General features: G+C 45.6%; 1 protein-coding gene across 5 annotated transcripts in view; it reads right to left on the bottom strand.

The window, feature by feature from the left end:
• LOC115158803 (disks large homolog 1) overlaps positions 1-20,000 on the bottom strand; it is a 52,044-nt gene that overhangs the window by 4,391 nt on the left and 27,653 nt on the right. For 2 of the 5 annotated variants that reach the window (XM_029708145.1, XM_029708141.1), the window contains exons 5-10: positions 11,073-11,175; positions 5,850-5,891; positions 2,799-2,849; positions 1,385-1,486; positions 1,051-1,223; positions 501-610 (exon numbers count right to left, since the gene is read on the bottom strand). In XM_029708145.1, coding sequence (XP_029564005.1) covers positions 501-610; positions 1,051-1,223; positions 1,385-1,486; positions 2,799-2,849; positions 5,850-5,891; positions 11,073-11,175 — 581 coding nt within the window. Of the gene's footprint in view, positions 1-500; positions 611-1,050; positions 1,224-1,384; positions 1,487-2,798; positions 2,850-5,849; positions 5,892-10,606; positions 10,629-11,072; positions 11,176-20,000 lie in introns of all 5 variants that reach the window. The other 3 variants (XM_029708142.1, XM_029708143.1, XM_029708144.1) reach the window with 3 other exon arrangements.

The raw sequence follows: 20,000 nt of genomic DNA, 5'->3' as shown, positions 1-20,000 counted from the left end.
GTGTTTTATTTTTTATAAATTAGCAAAAATGTCTAAAAACCTGTTTTTGCTTTGTCATTATGGGGTATTGTGTGTAGGTTGATGAGGAAAAAAACAAATACATTTTATAATAAGGCTGTAACGTAATAAAATGTGGAAAAAGTCAAGGGGTCTGAATAGTTTCCGAAGGCACTGTATATCTCTTAATTCCCACCATCCCCTAGGGCAGAAGACCTTGACCTCTTAATACCCACCATCCCCTAGGGCAGAAGACCTTGACCTCTTACTTCCCACCATCCCCTAGGGCAATAGACTTTGGCCTCTTAATACCCATCATCCCCTAGGGCAATAGACTTTGGCCTCTCAATACCCATCATCCCCTAGGGCAGAGGACTTTGGCCTCTTAATACCCACCATCCCCTTGGGCAATAGACTTTGGCCTCTCAATACCCATCATCCCCTAGGGCAGAGGACTTTGACCTCTTAATATGAAAATGAAATGTTGAATCAAAATAACTTACAGGATATTCTCCACAGACTTGGGCTTGATGAAAATAGCGATGGGGTAGAGCATGGTTGATTGCAATCGCTTGATGGCGTTGCCTGAAACGTCCAGGATGCAATGCTTCCCCTGGACATAAACAAAGAGAGAGTGAAGACATGTCATCACAACATAGCTGTATGCTGACACTTCCTCCTCTCCTCCTCCTCTCTTCCCCCTCTCCTCCTCCTATTTCTCTCCTCTCTTCCTCCTATTTCCCTCCTCCTCTCTTCCTCCTATTTCCCCCCTTTCCTTCTCCTCTCTTCCTCCTATTTCCCCCCTATTTCCCCCCTCTCCTCCTCCTCTCTCCCCCCTATTTCCCCCCTCTCCTCCTCCTCCTCTCTCCCCCCTCTCCTCTCTTCCCCCTCTCCTCCTCCTCCTACTTCCCCCCTCTCCTCATCCTCTCTCCCCTCCTCTCTTCCCCCTCTCCTCCTCCTCTCTTCCCCCTCTCTTCCTCCTCCTTTCTTCCTCCTATTTCCCCCCTCTCCTCTTCCCCCTCTCTTCTCCTCCTCCTCCTCTCCTCCGTTCACCTTCTCAGCGACCTCCCGTACAGACTGGACGCTGGTTCCATACAGGTGGTTGTTGTACTGGCCCGCCTCGATGAACTTGTGGTCCTGGATGTCTTTCTCCATCTGCTCCCTGGACACCACAAAATGGTAGTCTCTGGCATCCACTTCGTAATCCCGCTTCGGTCTGGTCGTGTCTGAATAACCGGACAAAGACAATGAAGATGTATTTACATTTGTTTTGATATATTTCATTAGCGACAGCCCTGATGAACTGGTTATCACACATCTAGGTACAAGACGAGAACGGTCAACATAAACATCAAATTGCGTATGTAACCAAAACATTGGTACTCACGTGGGACACAGGACCCAAATTTGTCGGGGAACTCTGAGATGAGGTCATCATTGATGCGGTCTTTCATTGGCCCCAGGATGATGACAGGTCGTGTGTAGTTCACTGGACAGACACAAGAGGGATCGACTGTAACAACACTGCACTTACAGAAGCACATTACAATCAATTGACAGTGAGATAACTAACTCATTGAGATAACCAACTAACTCTAATTGAGATAATCAACTAACTCTAATTGAGATAACCAACTAACTCTAATTGAGATAACCAACTAACTCTAATGAGGAAGTGACATCTGAGATACCCCAAGATACTGCTGTTGTGTGACAGGTGATGTGTGTGTGACAGGTGATGTGTTGTGTGACAGGTGATGTGTGTGTGTGTGTCAGGTGATGTGTGTGTGTGACAGGTGATGTGTGTGTGTGTGACAGGTGATGTGTGTGTGTGTGACAGGTGATGTGTGTGTGTGTGACAGGTGATGTGTGTGTGTGTGACAGGTGATGTGTGTGTGTGTGACAGGTGATGTGTGTGTGTGTGACAGGTGATGTGTGTGTGTGTGACAGGTGATGTGTGTGTGTGTGGACAGGTGATGTGTGTGTGTGTGACAGGTGATGTGTGTGTGTGTGACAGGTGATGTGTGTGTGTGACAGGTGATGTGTGTGTGTGTGACAGGTGATGTGTGCGTGACAGGTGATGTGTGCGTCAGATGATGTGTGTGTGACAGGTGATGTGTGTGTGACAGGTGATGTGTGTCAGGTGATGTGTGTGTGACAGGTGATGTGTGTGTGACAGGTGATGTGTGTGCGTCAGGTGATGTGTGTGTGACAGGTGATGTGTGTGTGACAGGTGATGTGTGTGTGACAGGTGATGTGTGTGTGACAGGTGATGTGTGTGTCAGGTGATGTGTGTGTCAGGTGATGTGTGTGTCAGGTGATGTGTGTGACAGGTGATGTGTGTGTGACAGGTGATGTGTGTGTGACAGGTGATGTGTGTGTGACAGGTGATGTGTGTGTGACAGGTGATGTGTGTGTGACAGGTGATGTGTGTGTGACAGGTGATGTGTGTGTGACAGGTGATGTGTTGTGTGACAGGTGATGTGTGTGTGACAGGTGATGTGTGTGTGTGTGACAGGTGATGTGTGTGACAGGTGATGTGTGTGTGTGTGTGTGTGTGACAGGTGATGTGTGTGTGTGTGACAGGTGATGTGTGTGTGTGTGTGTGTGTGTGTGTGTGTGTGATAGGTGATGTGTTGTGTGACAGGTGATGTGTTGTGTGTCAGGTGATGTGTTGTGTGTCAGGTGATGTGTTGTGTGTCAGGTGATGTGTTGTGTGTCAGGTGATGTGTTGTGTGTCAGGTGATGTGTTGTGTGACAGGTGATGTGTGACAGAGATGAGGATGTAAGCTGTGTCTTACCTTCCTGCTGTGTGACTGGCTCGTAGGACAGGACGTATTCCTCTTGGCCACCTGATTGGACGGACAGAACAGGCGACCATGTTTAGACGAACAGTATCGGTGCAGTGGTCACTGTGATTAGGGTTAGGAGCTAGACTAGCTGTCGGCATGCTATGAGTGTGTGTGTTTGTCTACCAGTATTTGCCTGTTGTCATCTATCAGATCAGTGTAGATTTAACAGCTGCAGATTTAACAGCTGCAGATTTAACAGCAGCAGATTTAACAGCAGCAGATTTAACAGCAGCAGATTTAACAGCTGTAGATTTAACAGCAGCAGATTTAACAGCAGCAGATTTAACAGCAGCAGATTTAACAGCTGCAGATTTAACAGCAGCAGATTTAACAGCAGCAGATTTAACAGCAGCAGATTTAACAGCAGCAGAATTAACAGCAGCAGATTTAACAGCAGCAGATTTAACAGCAGCAGATTTAACAGCAGCAGATTTAACAGCTGTAGATTTAACAGCTGCAGATTTAACAGCTGTAGATGTAACAGCAGTAGATGTAACAGCAGTAGATGTAACAGCAGTAGATTAAACAGCAGCAGAATTAACAGCAGCAGATTTAACAGCAGCAGATTTAACAGCAGCAGATTTAACAGCAGCAGATTTAACAGCTGTAGATTTAACAGCAGCAGATTTAACAGCAGCAGATTTAACAGCTGTAGATTTAACAGCTGTAGATTTAACAGCTGTAGATTTAACAGCTGTAGATTTAACAGCAGCAGATTTAACAGCAGCAGATTTAACAGCAGCAGATTTAACAGCAGCAGATTTAACAGCAGCAGATTTAACAGCAGTAGATTTAACAGCAGCAGATTTAACAGCAGCAGATTTAACAGCAGCAGATTTAACAGCTGTAGATTTAACAGCAGTAGATTTAACAGCTGCAGATGTAACAGCTGTAGATGTAACAGCAGTAGATTTAACAGCTGCATATTTAACAGCTGCATATTTAACAGCAGTAGATTTAACAGCTGTAGATTTAACAGCTGTAGATTTAACAGCAGCAGATTTAACAGCAGCAGATTTAACAGCAGCAGATTTAACAGCAGCAGATTTAACAGCTGTAGATTTAACAGCAGCAGATTTAACAGCAGCAGATTTAACAGCAGCAGATTTAACAGCAGCAGATTTAACAGCAGCAGATTTAACAGCAGCAGATTTAACAGCTGTAGATTTAACAGCAGTAGATTTAACAGCTGTAGATGTAACAGCTGTAGATGTAACAGCAGTAGATTTAACAGCAGTAGATTTAACAGCTGCATATTTAACAGCAGTAGATTTAACAGCAGTAGATTTAACAGCAGCAGATTTAACAGCTGTAGATTTAACAGCTGTAGATTTAACAGCAGCAGATTTAACAGCAGCAGATTTAACAGCAGCAGATTTAACAGCAGCAGATTTAACAGCAGCAGATTTAACAGCAGTAGATTTAACAGCAGCAGATTTAACAGCAGCAGATTTAACAGCAGTAGATTTAACAGCAGTAGATTTAACAGCAGTAGATTTAACAGCTGCAGATGTAACAGCTGCAGATGTAACAGCTGCAGATGTAACAGCTGCAGATGTAACAGCTGCAGATGTAACAGCAGTAGATTTAACAGCTGCAGATTTAACAGCAGTAGATTTAACAGCTGCAGATTTAACAGCAGTAGATTTAACAGCAGTAGATTTAACAGCAGCAGATTTAACAGCAGCAGATTTAACAGCAGCAGATTTAACAGCTGTAGATTTAACAGCAGCAGATTTAACAGCAGCAGATTTAACAGCAGCAGATTTAACAGCAGCAGATGTAACAGCTGCAGATGTAACAGCTGCAGATGTAACAGCAGTAGATTTAACAGCTGCAGATTTAACAGCAGTAGATTTAACAGCTGCAGATTTAACAGCAGTAGATTTAACAGCAGTAGATTTAACAGCAGTAGATTTAACAGCAGCAGATTTAACAGCAGCAGATTTAACAGCTGTAGATTTAACAGCAGCAGATTTAACAGCAGCAGATTTAACAGCAGCAGATTTAACAGCAGCAGATTTAACAGCAGTAGATTTAACAGCAGCAGATTTAACAGCAGCAGATTTAACAGCAGCAGATTTAACAGCAGCAGATTTAACAGATTTAACAGCAGCAGATTTAACAGCAGCAGATTTAACAGCAGCAGATTTAACAGCAGCAGATTTAACAGATTTAACAGCAGCAGATTTAACAGCAGCAGATTTAACAGCAGCAGATTTAACAGCAGCAGATTTAACAGCTGTAAAGAGCAGAGCACACTATAGACTCTTTCTATGTTCTCTCACACAAACACACTGCTAATGATCCATATCAGTTTCATATCAGTCCAGTAAACCTCCTAAAATGACTGCTATTTCACCATGCATCCAAGAAGGAAGCAGCTTGGGGACTCTAATGTGTGACTCTCAGAATGCTGCTCAGACCAAACACACACAGTAGATAGAGCACCAGCAACATGACAACAGAGAAGCAGAAAAACAACTATTACAGAATAGAGCCAACGGTCGACAGAGGGAGAGAGGGAAGGAGAGAGGGAAGGAGAGAGGGAAGGAGAGAGGGATGGAGAGAGGGATGGAGAGAGGGATGAGAGAGGGAAGGAGAGAGGGATGGAGAGAGGGATGGAGAGAGGGATGAGAGAGGGAAGGAGAGAGGGAAGGAGAGAGGGAAGGAGAGAGGGATGGAGAGAGGGAAGGAGAGAGGGATGGAGAGAGGGATGGAGAGAGGGATGAGAGAGGGAAGGAGAGAGGGATGGAGAGAGGGATGGAGAGAGGGATGAGAGAGGGAAGGAGAGAGGGAAGGAGAGAGGGAAGGAGAGAGGGATGGAGAGAGGGATGGAGAGAGGATGGAGAGAGGGAAGGAGAGAGGGATGGAGAGAGGGAAGGAGAGAGGGATGGAGAGAGGGATGGAGAGAGGGATGGAGAGAGGGATGGAGAGAGGGATGAGAGAGGGATGGAGAGAGGGAAGGAGAGAGAGAAGGAGAGGCACACCAGGACTTACGGTAACTACTTTCACTATCACTGGCGTTAGAGGTAACATGCTCTGAAAGTATAACAAAGGGAATGTCAGCACCACAGAAACACATTTACAGTTACACCCATCCCACCGATGACGTCTATGGAGGTAACTTAATACAAGGTGACAACATGAAGACACAGAGATACCCAGGAACACCAGGAGAGGGCAGTGCTAGGAACCGTAAGGAGGTGGGAACGTTGTATTGTGCATTCTATAGTTAGGTTTTGTGAAGGGCAGTATTATGTGAAGGGCATTATGACGGTATATCTGGGAGACCTTCCCCTTGCATCCTTCCATTAGATCACGGTAGGTCCTATCACATCAAGGTTAATGACCAATGTTAATGACCAATGTTAATGTGTGTTTTCATGCTTTTCTTTCCAACACGGTGACCCTGCGGCCATTTGGATCAAGTCTCTCTTGTAAAATAGATTATATCTCACCTGAATAACTAAAAGGTGAAGTAAAAATACGTTTTTATTTAAATGATGGTTGAAAAAGCACAACATCCAAAACTCCTGAAGGTTCTTAAGACAGCCAAGGGGTTGGAACAGAAATACATTCAACGGAAAAGGACCCCAACACCAAGGTGATTCTGACAGTGGTATGTTACAGAGTCTCCTGGACTACACAGCAGACTTTCTAATATGTCTATTAAGTCCCTTTGATTATTCAAATGACTGTTTTCTCCACTGCAGTGGTTCCCAATCAGGAGTACTAGGACCCCTGGGGGTACTTGGCCTATCCACAGGGTGTACTAGGACCCCTGGGGGTACTTGGCCTATCCACAGGGTGTATTAGGACCCCTGGGGGTACTTGGCCTATCCACAGGGTGTATTAGGACCCCTGGGGGTACTTGGCTATCCACAGGGTGTATTAGGACCCCTGGGGGTACTTGGCCTATCCACAGGGTGTATTAGGACCCCTGGGGGTATTTGGCTATCCACAGGGAGTATTAGGACCCTTGGGGGTACTTGGTCTATCCACAGGGTGTATTAGGACCCCTGGGGGTACTTGGCCTATCCACAGGGTGTACTAGGACCCCTGGGGGTACTTGGCCTATCCACAGGGTGTATTAGGACCCCTGGGGTACTTGGCCTATCCACTGGGTGCACTAGGACGCCTGGGGGTACTTGGCCTATCCACAGGGTGCACTAGGACCCCTGGGGGTACTTGGCCTATCCACAGGGAGTATTAGCACCCCTGGGGGTACTTGGCCTATCCACAGGGAGTACTAGGACCCCAGGGGGTACTTGGCCTATCCACAGGGTGTATTAGCACCCCTGGGGGTACTTGGCCTATCCACAGGGTGTGTTAGGACCCCTGGGGGTATTTGGCTATCCACAGGGAGTATTAGGACCCCTGGGGGTACTTGGTCTATCCACAGGGTGTATTAGGACCCCTGGGGGTACTTGGCCTATCCACAGGGAGTATTAGGACCCCTGGGGGTACTTGGTCTATCCACAGGGTGTATTAGGACCCCTGGGGGTACTTGGCCTATCCACAGGGTGTATTAGGACCCCTGGGGGTACTTGGCCTATCCACAGTGTGTACTAGGACCCCTGGGGGTACTTGGCCTATCCACAGGGTGTATTAGGACCCCTGGGGGTACTTGGCCTATCCACAGTGTGTACTAGGACGCCTGGGGGTACTTGGCCTATCCACAGGGTGTATTAGGACCCCTGGGGGTACTTGGCCTATCCACAGGGTGTACTAGGACCCCTGGGGGTACTTGGCCTATCCACAGGGTGCACTAGGACCCCTGGGGGTACTTGGCCTATCCACAGGGTGTATTAGGACCACTGGGGGTACTTGGCCTATCCACAGGGTGTATTAGAACCCCTGGGGGTGATTGGCCTATCCACAGGGTGTATTAGGACGCCTGGGGGTACTTGGCCTATCCACAGGGTGTATTAGGACCCCTGGGGGTACTTGGCCTATCCACAGGGTGTACTAGGACGCCTGGGGGTACTTGGCCTATCCACAGGGTGTATTAGGACCCCTGGGGGTACTTGGCCTATCCACAGGGTGTACTAGGACCCCTGGGGGTACTTGGCCTATCCACAGGGTGCACTAGGACCCCTGGGGTTACTTGGCCTATCCACAGGGTGTATTAGGACCACTGGGGGTACTTGGCCTATCCACAGGGTGTATTAGAACCCCTGGGGGTACTTGGCCTATCCACAGGGTGTATTAGGACCCCTGGGGGTACTTGGCCTATCCACAGGGTGTATTAGTACCCCTGGGGGTACTTGGCATATCAACTGGGAGTGTTGGAACCCCTCGGGGTACTTGGCCTATCCACAGGGTGTACTAGGACCCCTGGGGGTATGTGGCCTATCCATAGGGTGTACTAGGACCCCTGGGGGTACGTGGCCTATCCACAGTGTGTATTAGGACCCCTGGGGGTACTTGGCCTATCTACAGGGTGTATTAGGACCCCTGGGGGTACTTGGCCTATCCACAGGGAATATTAGGACCCCTGGGGGTACTTGGCCTATCCACAGTGTGTATTAGGACCCCTGGGGGTACTTGGCCTATCCACAGGGTGTATTAGGACCCCTGGGGGTACTTGGCCTATCCACAGGGAATATTAGGACCCCTGGGGGTACTTGGCCTATCCACAGTGTGTATTAGGACCCCTGGGGGTACTTGGCCTATCCACAGGGTGTATTAGGACTCATGAGATCATGTGTTTACTGGTAAAATGCACATGAAGGGGTACTTCAGGGTTACTCTGGGCAGAGCAACATTCAGTTGGTGGCACAGTAACCCAAAAAGGTTGGGGACCACTGCTCTACTGACCTGTTCTACTGTCCGTTGAGAACCATCTGTTCTACTGAACGTTGAGAACCATCTGTTCTACTGTACGTTGAGAACCACCTGTTCTACTGAACGTTGAGAACCACCTGTTCTACTGTACGTTGAGAACCACCTGTTCTACTGTACGTTGAGAACCATCTGTTCTACTGTACGTTGAGAACCATCTGTTCTACTGTACGATGAGAACCACCTGTTCTACTGTACGTTGAGAACCATCTGTTCTACTGTACGTTGAGAACCATCTGTTCTACTGTACGTTGAGAACCATCCGTTCTACTGTACGTTGAGAACCATCCGTTCTACTGTACGTTGAGAACCATCCGTTCTACTGTACGTTGAGAACCATCTGTTCTACTGTACGTTGAGAACCATCTGTTCTACTGTACGTTGAGAACCATCTGTTCTACTGTACGTTGAGAACCACTGTTCTACTGTTTCTAAATTAGCCCATCTCCATCTTTGCTGAGTAAGGGGAAGTAAATAGCAATAGTGGTCCTACTCTCTAAGGAGGAGCCTGTAACCGTGGAAAAATCAGCCTGCATGATCTGCCGTACAATACCCTCCAATGAATCACCAGTGATTAAGTGACATCACCACACTGCATGATTCAGTGTGCTGATGATATTAGTATTGTTGTGCTGTCTACCTAACGACCCTGATGTCCTGCTGTTTGAACACAGTGTACAGAGGCTGAAGGGAAGACTATCTGTTAGATATGAGTGTGTTGGGCTACGTAGCGCTATGTGGATGTGTTGGGCTACGTAGCGCTATGTGGATGTGTTGGGCTACGTAGCGCTATGTGGATGTGTTGGGCTACGTAGCGCTATGTGGATGTGTTGGGCTACGTAGCGCTATGTGGATGTGTTGGGCTACGTAGCGCTATGTGGATGTGTTGGGCTACGTAGCGCTATGTGGATGTGTTGGGCTACGTAGCGCTATGTGGATGTGTTGGGCTACGTAGCGCTATGTGGATGTGTTGGGCTACGTAGCGCTATGTGGATGTGTTGGGCTACGTAGCGCTATGTGGATGTGTTGGGCTACGTAGCGCTATGTGGATGTGTTGGGCTACGTAGCGCTATGTGGATGTGTTGGGCTACGTAGCGCTATGTGGATGTGTTGGGCTACGTAGCGCTATGTGTATGTGTTGGCCTACGTAGCGCTATGTGGATGTGTTGGGCTACGTAGCGCTATGTGGATGTGTTGGGCTACGTAGCGCTATGTGGATGTGTTGGGCTACGTAGCGCTATGTGGATGTGTTGGGCTACGTAGCGCTATGTGGATGTGTTGGGCTACGTAGCGCTATGTGTATGTGTTGGCCTACGTAGCGCTATGTGGATGTGTTGGGCTACGTAGCGCTATGTGGATGTGTTGGGCTACGTAGCGCTATGTGGATGTGTTGGGCTACGTAGCGCTATGTGGATGTGTTGGGCTACGTAGCGCTATGTGGATGTGTTGGGCTACGTAGCGCTATGTGGATGTGTTGGGCTACGTAGCGCTATGTGGATGTGTTGGGCTACGTAGCGCTATGTGGATGTGTTGGGCTACGTAGCGCTATGTGGATGTGTTGGGCTACGTAGCGCTATGTGGATGTGTTGGGCTACGTAGCGCTATGTGGATGTGTTGGGCTACGTAGCGCTATGTGGATGTGTTGGGCTACGTAGCGCTATGTGGATGCAATGTGTTCAGAGGGGTACTGTTTGTGCTCTGAACAGAATAGAAGTACAAGCACACCGCTGTATATGTTAGTTATTAAACTAAGCCGACTATAAAGCGTTAGAAGCTGGATGTCTATGACAGGTGTTGATGACTGTGAAAGTTCTATTAAGGACTTGGATGACAGTATTATATGACTGCGGGGCCTGGGATGAGCTGTAGATGGTTGGTTGTGTGACAGTGGAAAACCTTGTGTGACTTACTCAGTCCTTTGTCATCAGGGTCCTGTGAAGCAAAACAGGAGACACAACCACAAGAGAGACATTCATTACTGGAACATAACACGCTGTTCAACCATCAGACACAACGACCGCAGCACTGCACTGAACCCAAATGGTCGAAACCAACCAACTGATAAATCAATGAGCAATGCTCAAAGCTACTGGAGCGGAGATGCAGGCCAAGTCCACAGAGGAGTCCTGAGGTAGAGCTATGGTTTAGAGAGGTGGTTGAGCTAAGTATGGTTACAACTTGGGGCCCGGAGTCTTTCCTGGTGGTCATGGCCCTAGTTATTAAAGGCCAATGCTCTACCTTGATACTAGGGTTAGCTGCTGCAGGGCTAGTTGTTGTGTCTGGCAGTTCCTGTACGGTTCCTGTACAGTTCCTGTGCGTGAGGCTGCCCTGACCTACTGTTCTAGTGACCGTCCGTCTCCATAATGCTTTACTTACGGTCAACATCGCTCGTTTCCTGCTCGCTGTGCTCCTTGCTCTTGTTGTAGAAAGGGAACTTTCGGGAAAATAGGTTCTTTTTACGCTTGTCATTGAATGACTGCTGGGGAAGAGAGCGAGGGAGGGATGGAGGGATGGCGGGTGGGACGGGGTAAAACAAGAAAGGGAAGGATGGAGGAAGGTGTCTAGTATTGGTGTAAACAAAACAAACCCAGGACAGTTACCCACAACCCTCTGAGCTGGACTTGGCAGACATCTTAGTTTAAGTGCACACAACTGACAATCTGTTACCATGAAGCAGGAAGTAATTCTGACCTTTGAGTCCAGATCACTTTGACTTTAGAGTCAATTTAACTCTAAAGCTTCAGATTAGGGTAACTTATGAATTATGATCTGGATGAATTGAACGACAACAGAATAAGTATTTTAGACCGCGATGGCTACCGAGTCAGCTCAGTAAATGAAAAGAAATTATCAGACATCTGACCAAATAAATGACAAATTAATAAAAAGACACCCCATAGCCATACTGAATTAAAGCAGGAAGAAGGATGAAGACACCCCATAGCCATACTGAATTAAAGCAGGAAGAAGGATGAAGACACCCCATAGCCATACTGAATTAAAGCAGGAAGAAGGATGAAGACACCCCATAGCCATACTGAATTAAAGCAGGAAGAAGGATGAAGACACCCCATAGCCATACTGAATTAAAGCAGGAAGAAGGATGAAAAGACACCCCATAGCCATACTGAATTAAAGCAGGAAGAAGGATGAAGACACCCCATAGCCATACTGAATTAAAGCAGGAAGAAGGATGAAAAGACACCCCATAGCCATACTGAATTAAAGCAGGAAGAAGGATGAAGACACCCCATAGCCATACTGAATTAAAGCAGGAAGAAGGATGAAGACACCCCATAGCCATACTGAATTAAAGCAGGAAGAAGGATGAAGACACCCCATAGCCATACTGAATTAAAGCAGGAAGAAGGATGAAGACACCCCATAGCCATACTGAATTAAAGCAGGAAGAAGGATGAAAAGACACCCCATAGCCATACTGAATTAAAGCAGGAAGAAGGATGAAGACACCCCATAGCCATACTGAATTAAAGCAGGAAGAAGGATGAAAGACACCCCATAGCCATACTGAATTAAAGCAGGAAGAAGGATGAAGACACCCCATAGCCATACTGAATTAAAGCAGGAAGAAGGGATGAAGAATCACCCCATAGCCATACTGAATTAAAGCAGGAAGAAGGATGAAGACACCCCATAGCCATACTGAATTAAAGCAGGAAGAAGGATGAAGACACCCCATAGCCATACTGAATTAAAGCAGGAAGAAGGATGAGACACCCCATAGCCATACTGAATTAAAGCAGGAAGAAGGATGAAGACACCCATAGCCATACTGAATTAAAGCAGGAAGAAGGATGAAGACACCCCATAGCCATACTGAATTAAAGCAGGAAGAAGGATGAAGACACCCCATAGCCATACTGAATTAAAGCAGGAAGAAGGATGAAGACACCCCATAGCCATACTGAATTAAAGCAGGAAGAAGGATGAAGACACCCCATAGCCATACTGAATTAAAGCAGGAAGAAGGATGAAGACACCCCATAGCCATACTGAATTAAAGCAGGAAGAAGGATGAAGACACCCCATAGCCATACTGAATTAAAGCAGGAAGAAGGATGAAGACACCCCATAGCCATACTGAATTAAAGCAGGAAGAAGGATGAAGACACCCCATAGCCATACTGAATTAAAGCAGGAAGAAGGATGAAGACACCCCATAGCCATACTGAATTAAAGCAGGAAGAAGGATGAAGACACCCCATAGCCATACTGAATTAAAGCAGGAAGAAGGATGAAGACACCCCATAGCCATACTGAATTAAAGCAGGAAGAAGGATGAAGACACCCCATAGCCATACTGAATTAAAGCAGGAAGAAGGATGAAGACACCCCATAGCCATACTGAATTAAAGCAGGAAGAAGGATGAGACACCCCATAGCCATACTGAATTAAAGCAGGAAGAAGGATGAAGACACCCCATAGCCATACTGAATTAAAGCAGGAAGAAGGATGAAAGACACCCCATAGCCATACTGAATTAAAGCAGGAAGAAGGATGAAAAGACACCCCATAGCCATACTGAATTAAAGCAGGAAGAAGGATGAAAAGACACCCCATAGCCATACTGAATTAAAGCAGGAAGAAGGATGAAAGACACCCCATAGCCATACTGAATTAAAGCAGGAAGAAGGATGAAAAGACACCCCATAGCCATACTGAATTAAAGCAGGAAGAAGGATGAAAAGACACCCCATAGCCATACTGAATTAAAGCAGGAAGAAGGATGAAGACACCCCATAGCCATACTGAATTAAAGCAGGAAGAAGGATGAAAAGACACCCCATAGCCATACTGAATTAAAGCAGGAAGAAGGATGAAAAGACACCCCATAGCCATACTGAATTAAAGCAGGAAGAAGGATGAAGACACCCCATAGCCATACTGAATTAAAACAGGAAGAAGGATGAAGACACCCCATAGCCATACTGAATTAAAGCAGGAAGAAGGATGAAGACACCCCATAGCCATACTGAATTAAAGCAGGAAGAAGGATGAAAAGACATCCCATAGCCATACTGAATTAAAGCAGGAAGAAGGATGAAGACACCCCATAGCCATACTGAATTAAAGCAGGAAGAAGGATGAAGACACCCCATAGCCATACTGAATTAAAGCAGGAAGAAGGATTGGAGTGAGAAAGGTTCAAAGTCTTCAACACTAGCCCAATACTCTGTCTAAGCATGCAAAGGAAAGAAGGAAGCATCACACTTTGTATAAAGGAAGGAAGTATCACGCTCCTTGTATAAAGGAAGTATCACGCTCCTTGTATAAAGAAAGGAAGTATCACGCTCCTTGTATAAAGGAAGGAAGTATCACGCTCCTTGTATATAAAGGAAGTAAGTATCACGCTCCTTGTATATAAAGGAAGGAAGTATCACGCTCCTTGTATATAAAGGAAGTAAGTATCACGCTCCTTGTATATAAAGGAAGGAAGTATCACGCTCCTTGTATATAAAGGAAGGAAGTATCACGCTCCTTGTATATAAAGGAAGGAAGTATCACGCTCCTTGTATAAAGGAAGGAAGCATCACGCTCCTTGTATAAAGGAAGGAAGTATCACGCTCCTTGTATAAAGGAAGGAAGTATCACGCTCCTTGTATATAAAGGAAGGAAGCATCACGCTCCTTGTATATAAAGGAAGGAAGCATCACGCTCCTTGTATAAAGGAAGGAAGTATCACGCTCCTTGTATATAAAGGAAGGAAGCATCACGCTCCTTGTATAAAGGAAGGAAGTATCACGCTCCTTGTATAAAGGAAGGAAGTATCACGCTCCTTGTATATAAAGGAAGTATCACACTCCTTGTATATAAAGGAAGGAAGCATCACGCTCTTTGCATAAAGGAAGGAAGCATCACGCTCCTTGTATATAAAGGAAGGAAGTATCACGCTCTTTGTATAAAGGAAGGAAGCATCACGCTCCTTGTATAAAGGAAGGAAGTATCACGCTCCTTGTATAAAGGAAAGAAGGAAGTATCACGCTCTTTGTATAAAGGAAGGAAGCATCACGCTCCTTGTATATAAAGGAAGGAAGCATCACGCTCCTTGTATAAAGGAAGGAAGCATCACGCTCCTTGTATAAAGGAAGGAAGCATCACGCTCCTTGTATAAAGGAAGGAAGCATCACACTCCTTGTATAAAGGAAGGAAGCATCACGCTCCTTGTATCAAGGAAGCATCACGCTCCTTGTATATAAAGGAAGGAAGCATCACGCTCCTTGTATATAAAGGAAGGAAGCATCACGCTCCTTGTATAAAGGAAGGAAGCATCACGCTCCTTGTATAAAGGAAGGAAGCATCACGCTCCTTGTATCAAGGAAGCATCACGCTCCTTGTATATAAAGGAAGGAAGTATCACGCTCCTTGTATCAAGGAAGGAAGTATCACGCTCCTTGTATCAAGGAAGGAAGTATCACGCTCCTTGTATATAAAGGAAGGAAGTATCACGCTCCTTGTATCAAGGAAGGAAGCATCACGCTCCTTGTATAAAGGAAGGAAGTATCACGCTCCTTGTATAAAGGAAGGAAGCATCACGCTCCTTGTATAAAGGAAGGAAGCATCACGCTCCTTGTATAAAGGAAGGAAGTATCACGCTCCTTGTATATAAAGGAAGGAAGCATCACGCTCCTTGTATCAAGGAAGTATCACGCTCCTTGTATAAAGGAAGGAAGTATCACGCTCCTTGTATCAAGGAAGTATCACGCTCCTTGTATATAAAGGAAGGAAGTATCACGCTCCTTGTATAAAGGAAGGAAGTATCACGCTCCTTGTATAAAGGAAGGAAGTATCACGCTCCTTGTATAAAGGAAGGAAGCATCACGCTCCTTGTATAAAGGAAGGAAGTATCACGCTCCCTGTATATAAAGGAAGGAAGCATCACGTTCCTTGTATCAAGGAAGTATCACGCTCCTTGTATAAAGGAAGGAAGTATCACGCTCCTTGTATAAAGGAAGGAAGCATCACGCTCCTTGTATAAAGGAAGGAAGTATCACGCTCTTTGTATAAAGGAAGGAAGCATCACGCTCCTTGTATAAAGGAAGGAAGCATCACGCTCCTTGTATATAAAGGAAGGAAGTATCACGCTCCTTGTATATAAAGGAAGGAAGCATCACGCTCCTTGTATAAAGGAAGGAAGTATCACGCTCCTTGTATAAAGGAAGGAAGCATCACGCCCTTTGTATAAAGGAAGGAAGGAAGCATCACACTTTGTACAAAGGAAGGAAGCAAGCATCACACTTTGTACAAAGGAAGGAAGCAAGCATCACACTTTGTACAAAGGAAGGAAGCAAGCATCACACTTTGTACAAAGGAAGGAAGCAAGCATCACACTTTGTACAAAGGAAGGAAGCAAGCATCACACTTTGTACAAAGGAAGGAAGCAAGCATCACGCTCTTTGTATAAAGGAAAGAAGGAAGTATCACGCTCTTTGTATCAAGGAAGGAAGTATCACGCTCCTTGTATAAAGGAAGGAAGTATCACGCTCCTTGTATATAAAGGAAGGAAGCATCACGCTCCTTGTATAAAGGAAGGAAGTATCACGCTCCTTGTATAAAGGAAGGAAGCATCACGCTCCTTGTATAAAGAAAGGAAGTATCACGCTCCTTGTATAAAGGAAGGAAGCATCACGCTCCTTGTATAAAGAAAGGAAGCATCACGCTCCTTGTATAAAGGAAGGAAGCATCACGCTCCTTGTATAAAGGAAGGAAGTATCACGCTCCTTGTATATAAAGGAAGGAAGCATCACGCCCTTTGTATCAAGAAAGGAAGTATCACACTCCTTGTATCAAGGAAGCATCACGCTCCTTGTATCAAGAAAGGAAGTATCACACTCCTTGTATCAAGGAAGGAAGTATCACGCTCCTTGTATCAAGCCTTTTTAGACATTCATTTATAAAAACAAGATCCCTTCCTACATCACCATAACGGATCAATTGCTTCATCTAGATTGAAGAAACTGATCAACACACAAAAAAGCAAGGAGAAAAAATATGAGGAAGGCGAGGTTGGATTGTATGCATGGAAAGTAGAAAGGAGAGAGGTAGGTGGTGAGTGTAGGTAGTGGAAGCAGTTTGACATCAATGGCAAGCGTATATCAGGCCTCTGCACTATACAGGCCATGCATTTGTCTGGGTGCCATGTTACAACACAAGGATGCCTTTCATATACACATTCTATCATCTATACAGGTCTGTGCAGATTCATCAGGGAATCTCAAGAGTAAGAGACCTAATCTAGGATCAGCTTCCCCCCTGTCCATATACTCTTATTTAATCCAAAACAGATCCTAGATCAGCCCTCCTCAGAGATCCCAGGAACCACATCAACACGATATAACAATCTAATGATCTCCCTTATTCATGAAGAGTCTCAGAATAGGAGTGCTGATTTAGGATCAGTTTTGCCTTTTAGATCAGGATTATTAAGAGGTGAAATCTGATCCTGGATCAGAAGTCCTTCTCTGAGACGCACTGTGAATACGGCCACTGATCAGATCTGTATAGAATGTGTGTGTGTGTGGATGAAACGCACCAGTGTGTCAACGCAGACCACATCTCCTCTGAGAGACTCAGGTGGGGAAATATTTTAGCTGAATAACAAGAGTGTTTTCAGTCGCCGGGAGATCTGGACATGCTGTTAACTATACAGCCTCTCACACACAGACCACCTCAGACAGCCAGAGATTAGTACATTAAACAGTAATTAGTACATTAAACAGTAATGGTACGTTCATTTTGATCATGTGAAAAAATATAATTATGGATGGAATGCTAACTTGAAATCTGTGCGGATCTAAAATATTATAAACAGCAAAAAAATTGTATCTATATAAAATAAAATAATACGTCAGTGTAGTGTAATGAAAAGTAGCATGTTCAGTTTTTAAAAGGTTGTGTTCTTCCTGATGAACCGTGACTAGACTCTCTGGTTTCTGTGTAAACTTTAAAATCAGCCCTACGTGTGGAAGGAGTGGAGGTGCAATCTAAGTCCTTGGTTCCCAACCAGGAGAATTAGGACCCCTCGGGGTACTTGGCCTATCCACAGGGAGTATTAGGACCCCTGGGGGTACTTGGCCTATCCACATGAGGTACTTGATAAGACTCATGAGATCATGTGTTTACTGGTAAAATGCACATGAAGGGGTACTTCAGAGTTACTCTGGGCAGAGCAACATTCAGTTGGTGGCACACTAACCCAAAAAGGCTGTAAGTCACTAGTAAAACTGCTCTGAACCAGTCATACTGATGACGTGAGAAGATTGTCAACACATGGTATAATATTACATCATGGGATAACGTTTGTAATGATGTGTGATTTAGTTTTACTGAATTATTTATGGATTTCACAAAGCTTAAAACTACAACTATCTTGAAGAATATCTTATTGTAAGCAATATTTCCATAATAGTATTGATACTGTAATAGAGATCCTCTACCGGTCACCTAACAGAGATCCTCTACTGGTCACCTAACAGAGATCCTCTACTGGTCACCTAACAGAGATCCTCTACTGGTCACCTAACAGAGATCCTCTACCGGTCACCTGACAGAGATCCTCTACTGGTCACCTAACAGAGATCCTCTATAGTTCACCTAACAGAGATCCTCTACTGGTCACCTAACAGAGATCCTCTACTGGTCACCTAACAGAGATCCTCTACTGGTCACCTAACAGAGATCCTCTACCGGTCACCTGACAGAGATCCTCTACTGGTCACCTAACAGAGATCCTCTATAGTTCACCTAACAGAGATCCTCTACTGGTCACCTAACAGAGATCCTCTACTGGTCACCTAACAGAGATCCTCTACTGGTCACCTAACAGAGATCCTCTACTGGTCACCTAACAGAGATCCTCTACTGGTCACCTAACAGAGATCCTCTACTGGTCACCTAACAGAGATCCTCTACCGGTCACCTAACAGAGATCCTCTACCGGTCACCTAACAGAGATCCTCTACCGGTCACCTAACAGAGATCCTCTACCGGTCACCTAACAGAGATCCTCTATAGTTCACCTAACAGAGATCCTCTACCGGTCACCTGACAGAGATCCTCTATAGTTCACATGACAGAGATCCTCTACCGGTCACCTAACAGAGATCCTCTATAGTTCACCTAACAGAGATCCTCTATAGTTCACCTAACAGAGATCCTCTACTGGTCACCTAACAGAGATCCTCTACTGGTCACCTAACAGAGATCCTCTACTGGTCACCTAACAGAGATCCTCTACTGGTCACCTAACAGAGATCCTCTACTGGTCACCTAACAGAGATCCTCTACCGGTCACCTAACAGAGATCCTCTACTGGTCACCTAACAGAGATCCTCTACTGGTCACCTAACAGAGATCCTCTACTGGTCACCTAACAGAGATCCTCTACCGGTCACCTAACAGAGATCCTCTACCGGTCACCTAACAGAGATCCTCTACCGGTCACCTAACAGAGATCCTCTACCGGTCACCTAACAGAGATCCTCTACTGGTCACCTAACAGAGATCCTCTACCGGTCACCTAACAGAGATCCTCTACCGGTCACCTGACAGAGATCCTCTACCGGTCACCTAACAGAGATCCTCTATAGTTCACATGACAGAGATCCTCTACCGGTCACCTAACAGAGATCCTCTATAGTTCACCTAACAGAGAGCCTCTACCGGTCACCTAACAGAGATCCTCTACCGGTCACCTGACAGAGATCCTCTACCGGTCACCTAACAGAGATCCTCTACCGGTCACCTGACAGAGATCCTCTACCGGTCACCTAACAGAGATCCTCTATAGTTCACCTAACAGAGATCCTCTACCGGTCACCTAACAGAGATCCTCTATAGTTCACATGACAGAGATCCTCTACCGGTCACCTAACAGAGATCCTCTATAGTTCACCTGACAGAGATCCTCTATAGTTCACATGACAGAGATCCTCTACCGGTCACCTAACAGAGATCCTCTATAGTTCACCTGACAGAGATCCTCTATAGTTCACATGACAGAGATCCTCTACCGGTCACCTAACAGAGATCCTCTATAGTTCACCTAACAGAGATCCTCTATAGTTCACCTAACAGAGATCCTCTATAGTTCACCTAACAGAGAGCCTCTATAGTTCACATGACAGAGATCCTCTACGGGTCACCTAACAGAGATCCTCTATAGTTCACCTAACAGAGATCCTCTATAGTTCACCTAACAGAGATCCTCTATAGTTCACCTAACAGAGATCCTCTATAGTTCACCTAACAGAGATCCTCTATAGTTCACCTAACAGAGATCCTCT

Source organism: Salmo trutta, chromosome 22 (assembly GCF_901001165.1).
Source record: "Salmo trutta chromosome 22, fSalTru1.1, whole genome shotgun sequence".
Lineage (NCBI taxonomy): Eukaryota > Metazoa > Chordata > Actinopteri > Salmoniformes > Salmonidae > Salmo > Salmo trutta.
This window is presented reverse-complemented; position numbering and strand designations above follow the sequence as displayed.